Source organism: Rana temporaria, chromosome 1, assembly GCF_905171775.1.
Source record: "Rana temporaria chromosome 1, aRanTem1.1, whole genome shotgun sequence".
Lineage (NCBI taxonomy): Eukaryota > Metazoa > Chordata > Amphibia > Anura > Ranidae > Rana > Rana temporaria.
In genome coordinates, this window is record NC_053489.1 from 541,253,821 (window position 1) to 541,272,895 (window position 19,075).

General features: G+C 38.8%; 1 protein-coding gene across 3 annotated transcripts in view; it reads right to left on the reverse strand.

Annotated features, from left to right (window-relative positions):
• SPOCK3 (SPARC (osteonectin), cwcv and kazal like domains proteoglycan 3) overlaps nucleotides 1–19,075 on the reverse strand; it is a 462,415-nt gene that overhangs the window by 110,066 nt on the left and 333,274 nt on the right. For all 3 annotated transcript variants that reach the window (XM_040332877.1, XM_040332884.1, XM_040332892.1), the window contains one exon: nucleotides 8,587–8,713. In XM_040332877.1, coding sequence (XP_040188811.1) covers nucleotides 8,587–8,713 — 127 coding nt within the window. The remainder of the gene's footprint in view (nucleotides 1–8,586; nucleotides 8,714–19,075) is intronic.

The window sequence follows — 19,075 nt, forward strand, 5'->3', positions numbered from 1 at the left end:
ATCCCCCCTATGAGTTATACTATACCTATATCATTGGTGAGAAACTGGAAGAGTAAGGACCTGGCTGCTGAGGGAGAGTCCTGAGGAGGTTGAATCTAATCCTGGTTTTGACCGTTTATTAAGATTGAGGTCCATCCTAATAGGTGAGAACGCATATGAAGAAGACTGTTATTTGGGGCTTGTTTATTAATGTGGACTTTGTGATGTAAGATTTCTCATGTTTTTTTTGTTTTGTTTTTTGCACAAGCTATATTCATTATTAGATAGTAATTCATTTGTTTTCCACTGCATGGCTATTCGAACACTGTATGTTTCTTTGCATGTGTGACATAATTTCGCAGAAATAATTTTTTGATATCATCTACTATTTATCTATTTTTACACTGGAAATATTTTTTACTGTTTGTTTATTTATATAGAAGGAGGAACATGGTTAAGTAAGGGGTCACATGGTATAAGAAGGAGCAATGCAGAATAATATTTGTATTCATTTATTATTAATATATTATTCTTACTATTATACCGCTCAGTGCTGCCTATCAGTGTCACCTACCAGTGCCAACCAGTGTCCATCAGTGCCATCCATTGGTGTCCATTAGTGCTACCTATCAGTGCCACCTATCAGCGCACTTCAGTGCCACCTATCAGTGCCACCCATCAGTGCCACCTCTCAGTGCCCATTGGTGCCACCTCATCAGTGTCCAATAAGTGCCCATCAGTGGAGCAGCATCAGCGCACATCAATGAAGGAGAAAATGACTAGTTTTCAACATTTTATAACAAACTATGTTATAACTTTTTTTTTTCTTTTTTTTTGCAAACAAAACAGCAAGTGATTAAATACCACCAAAAGAAAGCTCTATTTGTGTGAAAAAAATGATAAAACTGTAATTTGGGTACAGTGTTGCATGACCGTGCAATTGTCATTCAAAGTGCGACAGCGCTGAAAGCTGAAAATTGGCATGGGCAGGAAGGGGGTTTAATTGCCCAGGAGGCAAGTGGTTAAACATTTGTTTTAAAAATCAGTAAACTCACAAATACATATGAAACAAAAAAAAACCTCACAAATACAAAATGTATGCAAAACCAATAGATTTGTATATGTTGCATTCATATAGGCCAATGTGTGAATAAACATATCATTTTATAATCATCTAGTGCCTAGTGAATTTCAAAATAATGTAATAAATTATATTCTCATTTTGTATATCATAATCAGACATAATTCTAGGAAGTGTGGTGATAAAGTAATGTTTTCTTCAATGTTACTTCATTTGGCTTAGATGACTGAAATTATCAAAGAATGGCATGGAATCAGCTGACATGTCATCTGAATTCATGGTGTTTTGTTTCAAATACAGAAATACATATTTATCAATAGAAGTATTATTCTATGTCCCTAGTTATTGTTTTTAATGGCACATTTACTCAACTAGCTAGTTGTTTTGGTGAAATCCATCGCAACACATTTTGGGAAGATGTCTAGATAAAAAATGGTATCCAAAAAAATCTTACACCTGTGCCGGATGAGCAGGACCTCATAGGAGTCTCAGTAGACTAGCATTTCAAACATCAGGGGGGAATCCTTCGCATCCGTGGGGTGAAAAGAATGGGGCACTAGTCACTTTAGTATGTTAATGAGAGTTTATTACACTACAATAAATTCAGGAGAGATCGTTTGGGCACAGGACGTTGCGGGACGTCTCTTCCAGCAACAGTCAAATCATGCTATGGGCCTTTAAGCCAACACCAGCATTTTTTACTAGTAGACTAATGAACACAACAACATAACACATGTACCTCTTAGGACCAGCTGCCAGAACTTCCTGCCATGTCTATCCATCACAGTATGTATCCAGCTCTCTGATACTGTTCAGCAGGGAAGCCTCTTCCAAGATATAGGCAGTCATCTTTCACTTTTTCTGAATTTACCCTCCAGCAAGTCAGCATACATTCCCTAGAGCCTGGCTTAAACCCATTTTCAGTAAAGGCTCTTCCTAAGCAGCACGCCTAGGAGATACAGATTTCCAGCAAGAACCCTTCTCTAAGTGTGCACCAAAGGCAATAAACCTAGTGATCTGTCAGAGAGACATACGGTGCATATTCACAACTGAACAATATCTACCAGGGAGACTCCCAAACAACAACAAGATGCAAACAATATCCTGAGCCTGCGGTAAAACCAACGCATACAGAAACAATACCACCCAGATGCCAACTAAATTTGCACTAAGGATACTAAAGATTAAGGCAGGGTTCCTACAACTGTGAATATTTGTAACCATACTAATTCTAATAAACAAACTAACAGAAGTTAACGATTGGTGAAAAATATCAGTACATTAATGGGAAAGTTTGTTGCAGTGCATTATCACAGACAGTCTGACTGAACTTTTAAATATAAATGCAGTTTTTGTAAAAAAGCTGTTGTCGCAAAATGTAAGCTGTTTTTTTTTTAAAAGAGCATTGTCAACGTCTTAGCAATGTATATTAATCCTATGTTTTTAAATTCTAAAATATGTATGACCCTGAAAACAGCGTGAAGAATAATAACTATACAGAGTTTTTTTTTACAGATACTTTAGAGGCATAATTGTGCATTCTAGCTATATGTTTAATGAATAATTGAAGCTCTCAACTTGTTAATACAGTAAATGGCTGATTCTGATCACTCCATGTAAGCAACATATCCTGGGATTTGTAAGAAGTCAATCTTACTTTAGTTTTTGTGTCAAATTAACTAGTTGGAGAACTTGAAAACTCCCAGCTTGTTACAATGCTAAAATAATGAATCTCATTGAGACATGCGTTACTGTGTACCCAAGGGGTGCAGAGTTGGAGGTTGGGTAATCAAAACAGTTTTATTTTGAATGACGAGAAACCATGCAGCAGTTGACAGTGGAACTCTGTTCAATTAAACAAGGCAGCAAATAACGAGTTGGCAATGTTGGACTTGATTCCCTTAGAAAAGGAAATAAAGGGGGGAATTTCTTACTTGAAGTGCATTTCAGAGAAAAAATATGCATTACATCTCTGCAATACTTTTTTCGCCATGATTTATGTCAGCAGTGGGAGGGCTTTACATTTACACTTCTAAGTGCTATAGCAGCTGGGAATGCATGCAAAATTTTACAAGCCAACTGTCGGTTTTCAGATGGAAGTGCGCTGGTGGCTGTACAGCTACGCAATTTCTTCCAAGGGCCTCTGGAATGGCTGCATGCCCTGAAAGACGCCTCCCCCACCTGCTATGTTTTCTGGGCTCAGCTGCCTATCTGTGGGCTTGAGAACTGCAGGACAGGTAGAGGGATGAGAGATAAGTGAACCTCTGTTTACTATCTCTCCTATCTAGCATGAATCCAGAAGATACTTGGATTTTGTCATTTCTAGTTTCAGCTGTCACTTTCCCTGGCCAGGGAAAAAGCAAATGGAGCATGGGCTGTGCTATATTAGTTTCAGAGCCGAATCGCAAAATTGGGCCTGGTACTTTAGCAACAAAATGGTCGGTGGCTGAAGTGGTTAAATATGAGATCTGGGGTAAAAAAGATCTCAGATCTCATATTTACACTTAACTGCGAAAAAAAAAATGGCCCATCATTATCGGAAACCAGACCGCCTGCTGAAGAAGAGGATACCTGGGCTATGGCAGCTAGCTTCTGCCATAACACAGATATAAATCAACAAAAAATTGACCACATCCCGATAGGGTTGCTGCTGCATAGATCTAGGTATCCTATGAGTAGTCACTCCACCTATATGGGGTTACTGCCGTAGCCAAAACATGCATACAAAAATAGCTATCATACAGTGAGATTCCAAGATGCAGAGAAACCCTGAAGATAAAATAAGCTGCTAAGGCAGTAAAGGACTATACTAATATTTATGGAAAAAATATAAACTTTAATAATAGGTTTAGAAAATCCCTACATCAATAAAATGCCAGCAAGAGAGCTACCAATAGCCAATCACAAAGAACGGGCTACTAAATGCCAGGCAGTGTTGCACCAGCAAACAACCAAAGTTTGCTATGTACATGCAGACAAATAACCTGTAAGGACATAGACTAACATAAAACAAAAATAACAAAGACAGTCCGGACGCTTAGATGTCCGCACTTGTTGGGGTCCCCAACGGTAAATCACTGCGTGACTGCATTAAATAATAATGATGTATGAATATAGGGGACAAGCCAACAAGTGCGTCCCCGTGGGGATAATAAGGAGATGGCAGTTATATAATGAGGGTATTGGGGCTGTGATACTGTCAACACCATGGAAGCGCCACCTAGCGGCCAGCGTAAATATGCAGCCTAAGATACGACGATGTAAGATACTTACGCTGGTCGGATCTTAGGGAAATCTATGCGTAACTGATTCTACGAATCAGTCGCATAGATACGACCCCGCCACTCAGAGTTACGACAGCGACAGAGATACGCTGTCGTAACTCCTATCTGACTCCAGGCCTTTGACATTAAACTTGCTATGATTTACAAACATGCAAATACAGATACTACTTATTAGTTAAAGAAAACATTTAAATGTCAGAATCACAGTTACAGCGCCAAGCCTAGATGCTTCTGAAACCATCTGTATTTTGAAGTCTTTTAAAACTGCTTGCTAAAATCTAGCCTCAACAAAAATCACTTTTTAGTTTGTGACTTTGCATGAGAAGTGAGAAGGAAACTTTCTTTGAAGCAACTGTTATAAATAAAAGCATTGAATGTTTTCTAAATAAGAATAACTGCACAGCTGTAGGTTCAGTGTATCAAAAACAACCATATGGGATGCCCATCTCACAGCCGTCAATGTGTTCGCAATCTATTGCACATACAGAAGCTTTAGTTCTAAAACTAGATGGGGAACAAACATTTTGGAACATTTTTTTTCAGTTTAACCACTTAAGACCATTATGCAGGTTAAGGACCTTGCCCCTTTTTGCGATTACGCACTGCGTCGCTTTAACTGACAATTGCGCGGTCGTGCGACGTGGCGTCCTTTTTTTCCCACAAATAAAGCTTTCTTTTGGTGGTATTTTATCACCTCTGTGGTTTTTATTTTTTACGCTATAAACAAAAATAGAGCGACAATTTTGAAAAAAATGCAATATCTTTTACTTTTTGCTATAATAAATATCCCCAAAAAATATATAATTTTTTTTTCTCAGTTTAGGCCGATACGTATAAAAATAGGTAAAAAAAATAGCAATAAGCGTTTATTGATTGGTTAGCGCAAAAGTTATAGTGTTTACAAAATAGGGGATAATTTTATGGCATTTTTATTAATATATATTTTTTACTAGTAATGGCGTCGATCAGCGTTTTTTTTCGTGACTGCGACATTATGGCGGACACATCGGACACTTTTGACACATTTTTGGGACCATTGTCATTTTCCCAGCGAAAAGTGCTATAAAAATGCACTGATTACTGTGAAAATGACAATGGTAGTGCATGGGTTAACCACTAGGTGGCGCTAAGGGGTTAAGTGTGCCCTAAGGGAGTGATTCTTACTGTAGGGGGCTTAGCTGTAGGCGTGACATCACTGATCGTCGTTCCCTATATCAGGGAACAGACGATCAGTGTCACTGCCACACAGAAGAACAGGGAAGGTGTGTTTACACACACCTCTCCTCGTTCTTCAGCTCCTGTGACCTGATCATGGCAAATCGACAGCGATCTGGTCCGCGTGTCCCGCAGGCAGGGTCACGGAGCTTCGGACCCATGGCTGGGCTCTTAAAGGCGACGTCCAGGTACGTGCCTGTGCCATTCCTGCGATGTATAGTGGCGTTAGGCGGTCCTTAAGTGGTTTAAAGAAAAAAAAATTGTGTGAGTTGGAAAATCTCATTGTAATGCCCCGTACACATGATCGGAAATTCTGACAGCAAATGTCAGATGTGAGCTTTTGAACAGAAATTCAGACCGTGTGTATGCTCCATCAGACTTTTGCTGTCGGAATTTCCCCCAACAAAAGATTAAGAGCTGGTTCTCAAATTTTCCGATCATCTGTAGCAATTCCGACACGCAAAATTCCGACGCATGCTCGGAAACAATTCGACGCATGCTCGGAAGCACTGAACTTCATTTTCTCAGCTCGTCGTGGTGTTGTAAGTCACCGCGTTCTTGACGGTCGAAAGTTCAGGGAACTTTTGGGTGACTGTGTTTGCAAGCTGAGCTTGAGCGGAATTCCGTCGGAAAAAACATCCAAGGTTTTTCCGACGGAAAATCCGATCATGTGTACGTGGCATTAGTGTCATGCGCAACATATATTTTTAAAAACACTTTCTTTGTTTTAAATATAACTGTTGCATTTTTTATACAACAGAAATGCAAACGCTTCTTCATATTACTTTCTTGCTAAGACAAACAAAAATGTGAGGGTTATATACAAAAATAAATAGATGTCTTCATTGTTTATATCATTATTTGTAAAGGAAATGCAAGAAAATAAATATTTTGTGAAAAATATAGCTAATGCTTGTTAGTTTCATCAAGCTTCACCTGCTGCTTTATGTGCAATGATTTAAAAAGCATGTATCCTAAAAACAAAAGTAAATTAAAATACATAAAGCACAAACATTTCAACACTTTATTTTATGCATACACAACAAGCCTAAAATATGTGTTATAAAGTGATTTATCCTTTACAATATTACTGTTGCATTTACTGATAATACTGTGAAGGTTTGAGTTCTTTAAAAGTAAATCCGTCATGAAAGAAATATAGGGGGCTGCCATTGCTGGACTCCTTCGGTTGATTGCCTGAATGTTATGGCTTCAGTTTTATCTGAGTGATTGACTGAACAAGTACTCAGAAATGTCACTTCAAATGCTTTCATCTGCATTCTTCTTGAAAGCTCAGTTGGCAAAAGACAGCAGGCACGACAAGCATGGCACTTGCATTTTCAGAAGAGGTCAGCAATGGTAGTCACCACTGGTAGAACTAGGACACTCTGCAGATAGCAATGATCTAGTGCACCTGAAAAGGGGTGTACATGTCCCCATTGCACTTACAGTAGCGGGGGCTTAAAGGTACCTGAATAAATAGTACCTAAGTATACCCAGTATACCAACTTCCAGACCACCCACTGTATAAATTACATAGTTACATAGTTGGTGAGGTTGAAAAAGACACAAGTCCATCTAGTCCAACCTGTGTGTATATTTTTATGTCAGTATTACATTGTATATCCCTGTATATTTGGTCGTTCAGGTGCCTATCTAATACATTAGGACTTTGACGTTATATATATAAAGTTAATTGATATTTTCCTATATATGTGTTACTTTCTACAGTTGTCTTTACCTCTCAAATCTGTACCGAGATAGTCCAGTTGCCTCCTCTGTTCAGAAATTTGGTTTGAAGATCAAATAACTCAGATTTCTATATCAGCATATAGTACAGATTAAACACACTTAAACCCCGTACCCTTTGGGAGCCCCTAGCAGGAGCGTTCACATGTCCGCTGCACATGGCCAGTGGGCGCAATCGCGATAGTGTGCGTGAGTGCCAGCAATGGGATTTGTGTATGTAAACACACAAATCCATGTTCTGTCAGGGGAGAGGAGACATATCGTTTGTTCCTACTAGGAAAGAACGGCGATATGTCTCCTCCCCCAGTCAGTCGCACCCCCCTGCAGTTAGAAACACCAACGAGGGAACACATTTAACCCCTTGTTCGCCCCTAGTGTTAACCCTTTCCCTGCCAGTGACTTTTACACAGTAATCATTGTATTTTTATAGCTCTCATCGCTGTATACATGTCAATGGTTCCAAAAATGTGTCAAAAGTGTCCGATCTGTCCGCCGTAATGTCGCAGTCCCAATATAAATTGCAGATCGCCATTACTAGTAAAAAAAAAAAAATGCCATAAGTCTATCCCCTATTTTGTAGATGCTATAACTTTTGCGCAAACCGATCAATATACGATTATTGCAATTTTTTTTAACCAAAAAAATGTAGAAGAATACATATTAACCTAAACTGATGAATAAATGTGTTTAAAAAAAAAACATTGCAGATAGTTATTACAGCAAACAGTAAAAAATATTGTTATCGTTTTACAAAATTGTTGCTCTTTTTTTGTTTTTAGCGCAAACAATAAAAACCGCAGGAGGTTATCAAATACCACCAAAATAAAGCTCTATTTGTGGGGGAAAAATACGCTAATTTCATTCGGGTACAGTATCGCACGACTGCGCAATTGTTAGTTAAAGCGACACAGTGCCAAATTTTAAAAAGTGCTCCAGACAGGAAGGGGGTAAAATCTTCCGGGGCTGAATCAGTTAAATAAGGTGAAGCTACATTTATTGTGACTAGTCAAAGCATGCGCATGAGAAAAAAAAGCAGGCTTTTCCTTTGCACATGATTAGCTATTCAAAGTGAACACAGCTTTGCCCTATTTAACAATATTTACGTGGCTAAGAGAACATCCTCTGTTTCTTTAGTAAATCCACTCTTATAGATCCAGTGTGTGCCAGTTAAACTGCTGTTGTACCACAGCTTACAAAGCAATTCAAAGGTGCTAAACATCATGCAAAGATTGATTTTAGGGCTTTAGAAGTTCAAAATTAGTTTAAATAAAATCCTACCTGAGATAAATATGAATGTCCATCAGACCCACATACAGGATTTGTATAAGCAACTGGACATTGCTTGCAACTCGACGTAAGAGGAACACCTCTCCAGTACTTATACGTTAATCCAGCTTCTTTCATGCTGTAATAAAATAATATCGGTTAGATCTACCTATAAAAGGAAACAAATGGCAAATCCATACTTTAGCTGAAATTTCCATATAAAATGCTGCATTTTAAACACTAGCCACTAGAAGTTAGTCACATTGAATTTAAATGTTGCTAGCCACCATGTTGAATATGACAAACTACTGCTATATATGACATGACCTGGATAAATGAAAACTTTCTTAGACAATTCTAAACACTTATACATTTTTTAATATGCTTATATTAATAATCAATATATACATATAATATTACTTTATTAAAGTAACCAATCAGAAACACATGTCTGGTTATGGAAACAGCCCTCTTTCTGACTTTCCAGCAGCATGCTACTTTTAGGATACTTACAGTACAGTACATCATTTGGATTGAAGCTGAACAGCTTAATGAGAATGTATTACAATTTTTTGTTTAGATTTTGTTTAGATTTTATTTATTTAAATATTACAGTCAGCATGGGAAATTACAATGTATTCACCTCAAGACCGGAGACTTTCACCTCCTTCCTGCCCAGGCAATTTTTCAGTTTTTGGCAGTGTCACACAAATTTTTTTTGCTATAGAAACGAAAAAAATACCCGAAAAAAAAGTTTCTCTTAGGCCTCGTACACACGATAGGTTAACCAGAGGACAACGGTCTGATGGACCGTTTTCATCGGTCAAAACCGATCGTGTGTGGGCCCCAAAGGTTATTTAACCATTGGTTAAAAAAAGCCAACTTGCTTTAAACTTAACCGATGGATTCCTAACCGATGGGAAAAAAACGATCGTTAGTAGGCACAACCATCGGTTAAAAATCCACGCATTCTCAAAATCAAGTCGACGCATGCTTGGAAGCATTGAACTTAATTTTTTTCAGCACGTCGTTGTGTTTTACGTCACCGCGTTCTGACACGAATGTTTTTTTAACCGATGGTGTGTAGGCGCGATGAACCTTCAGTCAGCTTCATCGGTTAACCGATGACAACGATCCATCAGACCGTTCTCATCGGATGGACTGATCGTGTGTACGAGGCTTAAGATTCTCTTATAAAAGTTGGCAAAACTTTCCAATGGATGCATTCTCCCAGAATGACGCTTGTCCTGAACAACCACATATGCACAGTCCTCAAGAGGAAAGGAGTTAAAAAAACTAAAATTTTTAGTTAGGCAAATTAACATTTAGCATTTTCATTTTCAACAAAATATTGGAGCTTTTACTTCCTTACCACATTTACTTGTCTATTATTTTCTAAGTAGCTGGAAAGTCTATGGTTTACAGAGCTCAATAGCAAAAGCTGAAAATACTGAGCAGTAACTAGCCCCTTTCCTGTTTTATACAGTTGGCTTCCTGTGAAATTTCAATTATAAACAAGGAGCAAGCAGTGTATACTGTGCTGTTTTTAGAAAACCTCTAATGCTCTGTTAATGGGTGCATGTATTTGTTCAATGTTTATTTGTAAAACAAAGATGTTTTAGAAATAGTAAAAACATTTTTTTAAAGCATTAAAATGTATCTAAAAAGCATCTTAAAATATATTTCAGTGCACCAATAATGCTATTTTTTTTAGGATTAACAGCCTATGTATATTAGTTTTATTGTTATTAATATTATTTTTATATTACATAGCATACATAGTTTACTAAAAAACATTTTAGCAGGCATTAGATACTTCAAGTTTTGTGGATATTTTAAAGACACAGAAACATCTTTTTAGAAGTACCAAAGGACATATAAATATCACTGAATGAAAAACTTGGATCCCAAAATGTTAAAACACTGTGTTCTATAACAACTCCTTAACTAAAGTTTGAACTAAGGAAGCTTGTTTTGCATGCCAACATACACATAGGAGTATATTTATAATGAAGTAAATCTGGCATTTACCAAATATTTGTTGCAGGGGAATCTTCCTGGTCATGCTCTTTGTGATTGATGAGGGTCTAAATTGCTGGATGATGTGACTGACAATGGATTTACTTGGTGAGACTTTTTTTGAGGGTATTATTTTTTAAGAAAGAACTTATCTTAATTTACTGTATCCTATTTTGTGGATGAGTAGTGGTCAAGGAAATAGGCCCTTGTAGCCATCAACATGGGGACAAGGTACTTTTCCAAGTGTTCTCCTCTTAGTAAGGCACCCCCCATTTTGATGGCATGTGGCCTGGTATGGTTTGGGGGAAGCAAGCACATGCTGGTCCTTCCTCTTCCTGACCTATCAGACTACATGCTAGGTTTGGTATAGACTTTGGGGGAAAACAGATGTGTTTTTGTTAATTTTTTGGAGTTGCCCTTTAAAATAGACATTGTCAAGGATAAGGGTCCTGGTATGGATTTTAGGGGTGGAGCCCCCATGATATTTTATTATTTGTAAATTTTGCTGTAGGATGTATTACATCAAAATATTTTTTTTTAAATAAACAGTAATAGCCAAGTGCAAAGAAATCTGTGGTTAAATTAGGAGTCCATAATCATGCTCAACATCTGTTAAAGTGGATGTAAACCCTCCATACACCCAGTGAAGTGAACAGCTTCAGATGATACACTGAGATGAAACAAATCCCCCTACATAGGTTTTACATGTATATCTGCTGTCTTTACATTTATATACTGTTTAGAATGTTCAGATTGTGTTAGGAAATTTTTTCTTCCTGTTTAACACAGAGTGTGATGTCTGGGCATACAGCCAAGATAGTGAAAATTGCTGATTGGAGGAAAGGCACACACCCCCTCTCCACATAGGCAGAGACCCTAAGGCCCCGTACACACGATAGAATCTATCCGCAGATAAATCCCATCGAATGGGTTTCTGCGGATAGATTCTATGGTGTGTACACTCCGGCGGATATTTATCCGCGGATATTTCCGAATTCCAGCAGATAAATATTTGTCGACATGCACAGAATATCTATCTGCTGGAATCGGATCCCACGGATGGATCCGCTCGTCTGTACAGACTCACCGGATCCATCCGTCCAAAGGGATTCCCCGCACGCGTCGTAATGATTTGACGCATGCGTGGAATTCCTTATATGACAGCGTCGCGCCCGTCGCCGCATCATAATAGCGGCGACGGCGCGACACGTCATCGCCAGAGGATTTCAGCGCGGATTTCAATGCGATGGTGTGTACACGCCATCGCATAGAAATCTGCTGAAATCCTCGAGAGGATTTATCCGCGGATACGGTCCGCTGGACCGTATCTGCGGATAAATCCTCTTGTGTGTATGGGGCCTAAGAGGTGTTTTGTAACAGGGCCAGCTCCCTGTTAATCTATTTTAGCAACCTCCCCTGGCAGAAATTTATGGCTGCTTTTATCTGATGTGTCAGAGAATTTGTCAGGAGTTATCAGACTGATAACAGAGGAACGGTTCAGGAGAGAGCTGTGGGACTTAGCTCTTTAAAGAGAGATAACAAAATAATGCAGATGCATGAGCACAGCTCAAATTTCACAAGATGGGTTTACATCCACTTTAAGTAAAATCACTTGCAAAGTCTCAATTCTATAATATTGTTGGCATTAAAACAGGTACAGCTCCAAGCACACTAAAAAACATAAAGGAACAATGTTAACTTCAGAAAGAAGTCAGCTTCACTTACATTGGGATTGTGAACTGAGTGGTGTTTTAAACAGAGTACTTGTGTTTGCTGAGATATATTGAGTGCTTGATGACTGTTTTTGGTAAATGTGTTTTCTTCTTTGCAGTATTTTACCTGTCTCCTTTTAAAACAGCTTTTTATTTCATTTTATATCACTTTTTTTTTAAAACAATGTTTTTTTCCCCCATCCTTTCAGTCTTCCAATTATAGCCAGCTCTTCAATTCACATTTGAGCTTGCCCACATTGGGATTGTGAACTAAGTGAGATCTGTATGTGCAGAGTTTAAAACACAACAAGTCTTCAAACCTGTACATTTGAATTTTCCAGTAAGTAGTATAAATATTGTGACTGGGATTATGAGTGCTAGCATGGTTAATTGTTTTGTCCAGTGCAGATCGTGACACATGTTTACAATAATGGAGCACCAGCTCCAGAATGAAGATTGCAGTGACAGATGTGAGCAGATTGTCCATGTAGAAATCTGGGGATCTGGATCTGATCTGGACGAATGAATTGCAATATTACGGACAACTCTGAAAGAAGTGTTCTGATCACTAAACAGGGAATTATTGGGGTGGATGTAGAGGGTGAAGGGGAAAGCCAGAATGATCAGATAGAAAGCTGGAACCCATATTCTTATCAGATGGATTTTTCCTGATAGACTACGATATGCCCGAACCTGGATCACTGAAGAAAACCACGCTATGCTCAGCCATCCCACTCCATCCTGCACGGATCTGATGTGGTGCCAGCTTTACAGGACTTGCTGTGACTTGCAGTCCCACTTTCATCTCTTCAGCCCAGCAACCGGATTTGAATGCAACTTACCTGTTCTCCATGTGAGTGGATGTTGTTGTTTATTAAATTATTCTTATGATACATACTCAGAGGCGCCCCTCTTCTTGTTTTTTTCCTAGTATACCGGAACCGGCTTTTGGTTTTCTTGGTGGCTGCCCTGACTGATACCCTGCCATATAGTTCTATGTGTGCATATATATGTGTATATACACACCTTCTTACCTTTGCCCTTGGACTATTGGGTACCACTACTTGAGGTACCTGTGCTGTGCACCTTTTTTACTTGTTTAGAATTCCAGAGATATGCCCAGCACAATAGGAAGGTTGGAAGCTTTGGTGCATAAAAAGCACTATGATTTAACTGGTACTGCTCACATGAGTGGGCTGTAAATATTCTAGGATATGCTCTCTTTTGAGAGGGTAAAACAAAAAAGGTGGTGATATCTGTCTCTATGTTAAAAGTGATCTAAAAGTGAGCACGAAAGAGCACATTATTGTTGAAAAGTATGATGGTGCTGAGGCATTATGGGTGGAGTTGCATGTGAGTGTGCATACTGCAAAGATAAATAATGGAATCTGTTACAGGCCCCCTCAGTGTTAATGAGGAGGTAGAAATTCAGCGATTTAAACATAAAATAGGCTGCAAGGGCTGGGACGGTGGTAATAATGGAAGATTTTAACTACCCTGCCTTTGGCTAGTGTAATGGCAAAAGGGCTAATGTTCTGCTGGACCTGGTAATCTCAAACAATACAACAATACAGTGTTAAATACAAATGTCCATAAAAAAAAAAACATCTGCATAGTAGTGACCATAACATGGTTTTATTTAATTTAAGTTGAAAACAACCACTGCATATTGGAAAGATAAAAAAACCTTATTTGAAGATAGCACATTTTTCAATGCGGAGAACAGCTCTTTAAAGAATTAGACTGGGAGGGAATATTGTCATCAAAAACACAGAACAGAAATAGGAATGTTTTAAATCACCTATATGTAAACACCGCAAAATACATTCCCAAGGGCCATATGTTTAAAAGGCTAAAACTAAAACCTATGTGACTCACATCCAGTGTTAAAAAAGAAAAAGAAAAAGGAATTTAATAATGTAAAATTGAAAGCTACAAAGAAAATAACAAATTATGTAAAATCAAAATAGCAAAAATTCTAAATGAAAGACAGGTTTCAGAGGAGATTAAAAAAGCCCCACGGAAATCCTTTAAATAAAAAAAAATAAAAAAATTTGCTATAAATATAAAAGACAACTCAGAGTTGGCGACTGGCGACCAAGGGAAGGTAAATGTATTAACCACTTCCAGCCCTGCCTGGTGATGGGTTCCTGGTAAAAGTAATCTATACTAGTTCTATAGTCATCAAATCATTGTTATGGGGCATGAAAGGGGCCCCCTCCTGCCACCACCCCCTGCCTTTCTGGCTCTCCTATTCCACTGGGTATCTTGGGACACCCATAGACATGGAGAAATATCAGTTCCTCCCCTCCTCTTCCAGGTTCAGTTATTGGTTTACTGGATGTTACCGGCCAGGCAGGCATCTGCTCAAACCATTCTTGGTTTGATCAGGTGCTTTGGAGGGCAGCGGAGGGATCAGGATCTTATAGACCCCTGAACTCTCAATAAACCTGTCACTGTTCCAGCTATCACCAAGAATGTTGTTTATCCCTTGTGTTAGTAATAAAGTTAAAGAGAAAAATGGAAGAAACAGTGTAAAAAAAAAAATTTGAAAGAAAATAAATTTTAAAATGTAAAAAAAAAAAATCACATCTAACTAAACTAGTAACCTGTAAAGGCTGTTAAAGCATGTGGACTTTTAAATCTTGACGTGTTTGGTATGTGTTTACTCTGCACAACATAATCTTTTATATTTTATCAAAATTGTGTATTATATTTTGTTTGTGTGCATTAACCACTTAACCCCCGGACCATATTGCTGCCCAAAGACCAGAGCACTTTTTGCGATTCGGGACAGCGCCGCTTTAACTGACAATTGAGTGGTCGTGCGACGTGGCTCCCAAACAAAATTGGCGTCCTTTTTTTCCCACAAATTGAGCTTTCTTTTGGTGGTATTTGATCACATCTGCGGTTTTTATTTTTTGCGCTATAAACAAAAATAGAGCGACAATTTTGAAAAAAATTAATATTTTTTACTTTTTGCTATAATAAATATCCCCCAAAAATATATAAAAAAACATTTTTTCCTCAGTTTAGGGCGATACGTATTCTTATATAAGCGTTTATTGATTGGTTTGCGCAAAAGTTATAGCGTTTACAAAATAGGGGGTATTTTTATGGCATTTTTATTAATATATTTTTTTTACTAGTAATGGCGGCGATCAGTGTTTTTTTTTTCGTTACTGCGACATTATGGCGGACACTTCGGACACTTTTGACACATTTTTGGGACCATTGGCATTTTTATAGCGATCAGTGCTATAAAAATGCATTGGATTACTATAAAAATGCCACTGGCAATGAAGGGGTTAACACTAGGGGGTGGGGAAGGGGTTAAGTATGTTCCCTGGGTGTGTTCTTACTGTGGGGGGGGTGGCCTCACTAGGGGAAACACTGATCCTCTGTTCATACATTGTATGAACAGAAGATCAGCATTTCCCCCGCTGACAGGACCGAGAGCTGTGTGTTTACACACACAGCTCCCGGTCCCCGCTCTGTAACGAGCAATCGCGGGTGCCCGGCGGCGATCGAGCCCGCTGGGCACACGCACGGGAGTCGGGAGGAGAGCCCAGGAGAGCCGACCTGCCGCCGTAGAATGATGGCGGTTGGTCGGCAAGTAGTTAAAATAAATTTAAGTGTATTTTTTTCTGAAAAATGTAATTTGATAAATGGCTGTATAAGGAACACGTGACAAAAAAAAATGCTACAAAACCATTATATTCCTCAGGGCCCCTGCTTTTAGATAATATACAGTATAATGTTTGGGGGCCTTAAGTAATTTTGAATGTAGATTTTTACATATATGTGAAAAGTTTATAAATTGCACTGGGAAAAAAACGGTTAAATACCTTCTTCAGCTTGGTGTATACAAAGAAAAACGCGGAGTCAGCTCCATAATAGGGATAGCATTGTCACAGCCTCAAAATAATCAAAATGCTGTAGCTCATGCCGCGTACACACGATCAGTCCATCCGATGAGAACGGATCGATGGACCGTTTTCATCGATTAACTGATGAAGCTGACTTATGGTCCGTCGCGCCTACACACCATCTGTTAAAAAAACAATCGTGTCAGAACGCGGTGACGTAAAACACAACGACGTGCTGAAAAATACGAAGTTCAATGCTTCCAAGCATGCATCGACTTGATTCTGAGCATGCGTGGATTTTTAAATCGGTGGTCATGCCTACTAACGATCGTTTTTTTCCTATCGGTTAGGAATCCATCGGTTAAATTTAATACAAGTTGGCTTTTTTTTAACCGATGGTTAAATAACCGATGGCGCCCACACACGATCGGTTTTGACCGATGAAAACGGTCCATCAGACCATTCTCATCGGTTTAACCAATCGGCATCAAAGTTTATATGATCCAGAAACAGTTAGAAAAAAGGTGTATAATGCACCTGGATCGGATGGCTTACATCCATGTGTCCTCAAAGAATGGAGCACTGTTATTTTGAAGCCACTGTTTAATTTTTTAGAGACTTTTTAAACTACTGCATGATACCAGTGGATTGACACATGGAAAATGTGGTGTCAATATTTAAAAAGCGCTCAAAGTCTTTACAAAGTAAGTAAAGACCTGTTAGCTCATCTTCTATAGTTGGGGAGATTATCAACACTTTGATAAAAGACCATATACATGAGTTTTTGCTAGAAAGCAATATACTTAGTGATAACCATTGCATGGTATGGATGCACAAAGTTGACAAACAAATCTGATCTCTGAAAGAAGCACAAAAACATAGGAATCAAAAGCATGCATTTCTGAATATGCAGTGAAAAGCTTTGTAATTTATTTCACATCAGCATATACATATTATGATTATTGTTATATCAGTCATATTTAAACACCATATGTCACAAAAACAGTGTAATTCTCACATGGAGGACTTTACGTCTTTAGCAGAACAAAGGTAAATCATGAAGTGCCAGAATGCTCATTAGTTTCTATAGCAATAAGAATTCTCAGCAGGTGTGATATTGCAATAAAAACAGTATGGCTATCATTTTCAATGCACCCCTTGGGAGATTATACAGGTATGAGCAAAACCAATAGAATATAGCAGAATGTTGGTGCTATTTGTTGGAGCATTATGTAAATATTAATTAAACCTTTTTCATTGGAGGACCCCCAGGGAACACTTGTATTGAATCTTCACATGTATTGACCTTTTTAAGTTAAAAAGGAAGATAACTAGATGTTAAAATGTAAAGGTCTGTGCCTATGCAATTAATAAAATACCCAACTGATCTTATTTTTGCTAAGCAAACGTTAAAATGTATGTATGTGGGGGCATGTCTGGCCAGCTCAGTGGATGTTTGGCAAAACTCTGCCTGGACCCCTGCTCTTCAGTGGCTACATACCAGCTATTCAGTGAACCAGCACATTTACCCAGGGCCGATCCGCCCTATAGGCTCACTATGCAAGCCGCTTAGGGCCCCGCAAAGCTGCGGAGGGCCCCCCAAATTACTAGAGGCCCTGCCTGATGAGAAGTCATTGTTGGCCCTCCACCCCGCTTCTCAACTCGCTGGCTGCATGGGAAAAGGGGTAAGAAGTAGAGCTGCACGATTCTGGCCAAAATGAGAATCACAATTTTTTTGCTTAGAATGAAGATCACGATTCTCTCACGATTCTCACGGCGTAGAATCTTTTACATTTATACCAAAAAAATGGTCTAACTTTACTGGCTAGTTTTTTTTTTTTAATTCATTAAAGTAATTTTTTCCAAAAAAACTGCATTTAAAAAGACTGCTGCACAAATACAGTGCAACATAAAATATTGCAACAACCGCCATTTTATTCTCTAGGGTCTCTACTAAAAAATGATATATTTGGGGGTTCTAAGTAATTTTCTAGCAAAAAAAATAATGATTTTAACTTGAAAAGAGCTGTCAGAAAAAGGTTTGGTGTTTAAGTGGTTAAACGTTCCCTAATTTACATTCAGAAGTTTATTCCTATGATGTGATACAATGTTTAGACTTAACTTTCCACTGATAAAGAATGTTTTCAAAACTTGGCAGGCTGCCCAGACTTGGCAGATTGCCCAGACTTTGACTTTTGGCTGAGAGCAGACAGGAAATTCTTTGCATACCAAAGTGCAGAGAGAAAATTATTTTCATGTCAAAGATCATGAAACCCTGTGTCAAGAATTGCAACGGGAAAAAGATCGCGATAACGATTCTTGACGATTAATCATGCAGCTCTAGTAAGAAGTCAGCACCCCCCGCTTCTCACTTTAATGTAAGATGTCATTTCCAACAGCAGAACACCCCCTTTCCACGCTTAATGTGATATGTCACTGTCAGCAGCGCCCACCCCCCCCCGCTATTCAACTTTAATGTGACATGTCATTTTCGGCAGCCCCCCCCCCCAGCTTCTCAACTTTAATGTGACATGTCATTTTGCTTGGTCATGATTGGTACTGCATTTACCATGTTTGTGACCCATCTGCAACCCTTCACAACCAGGTTCAAGCAGCGAAAACTGACCAAGCAGCCACAAAAACTCACAGGGCCGGATTCAGATAGGTTAGCGGATCTTTAGATCCGCGTAACCTATCTGATTTGCGATCCGCCGCCACAAGTTTTTGAGGCGAGTGCTTAATTCAGAAAGCACTTACCTCAAAACTTGCGGCGGCGTATCGTAAATCCCCCGGCGAAATTCAAATTCCGCGGCTAGGGGGAGTGTACTATTCAAATCAGGCTCGGCCCCGTGCCGATCGAACAGCGCATGCGCCGTCCGGAAATTTTCCCAGCGTGCATTG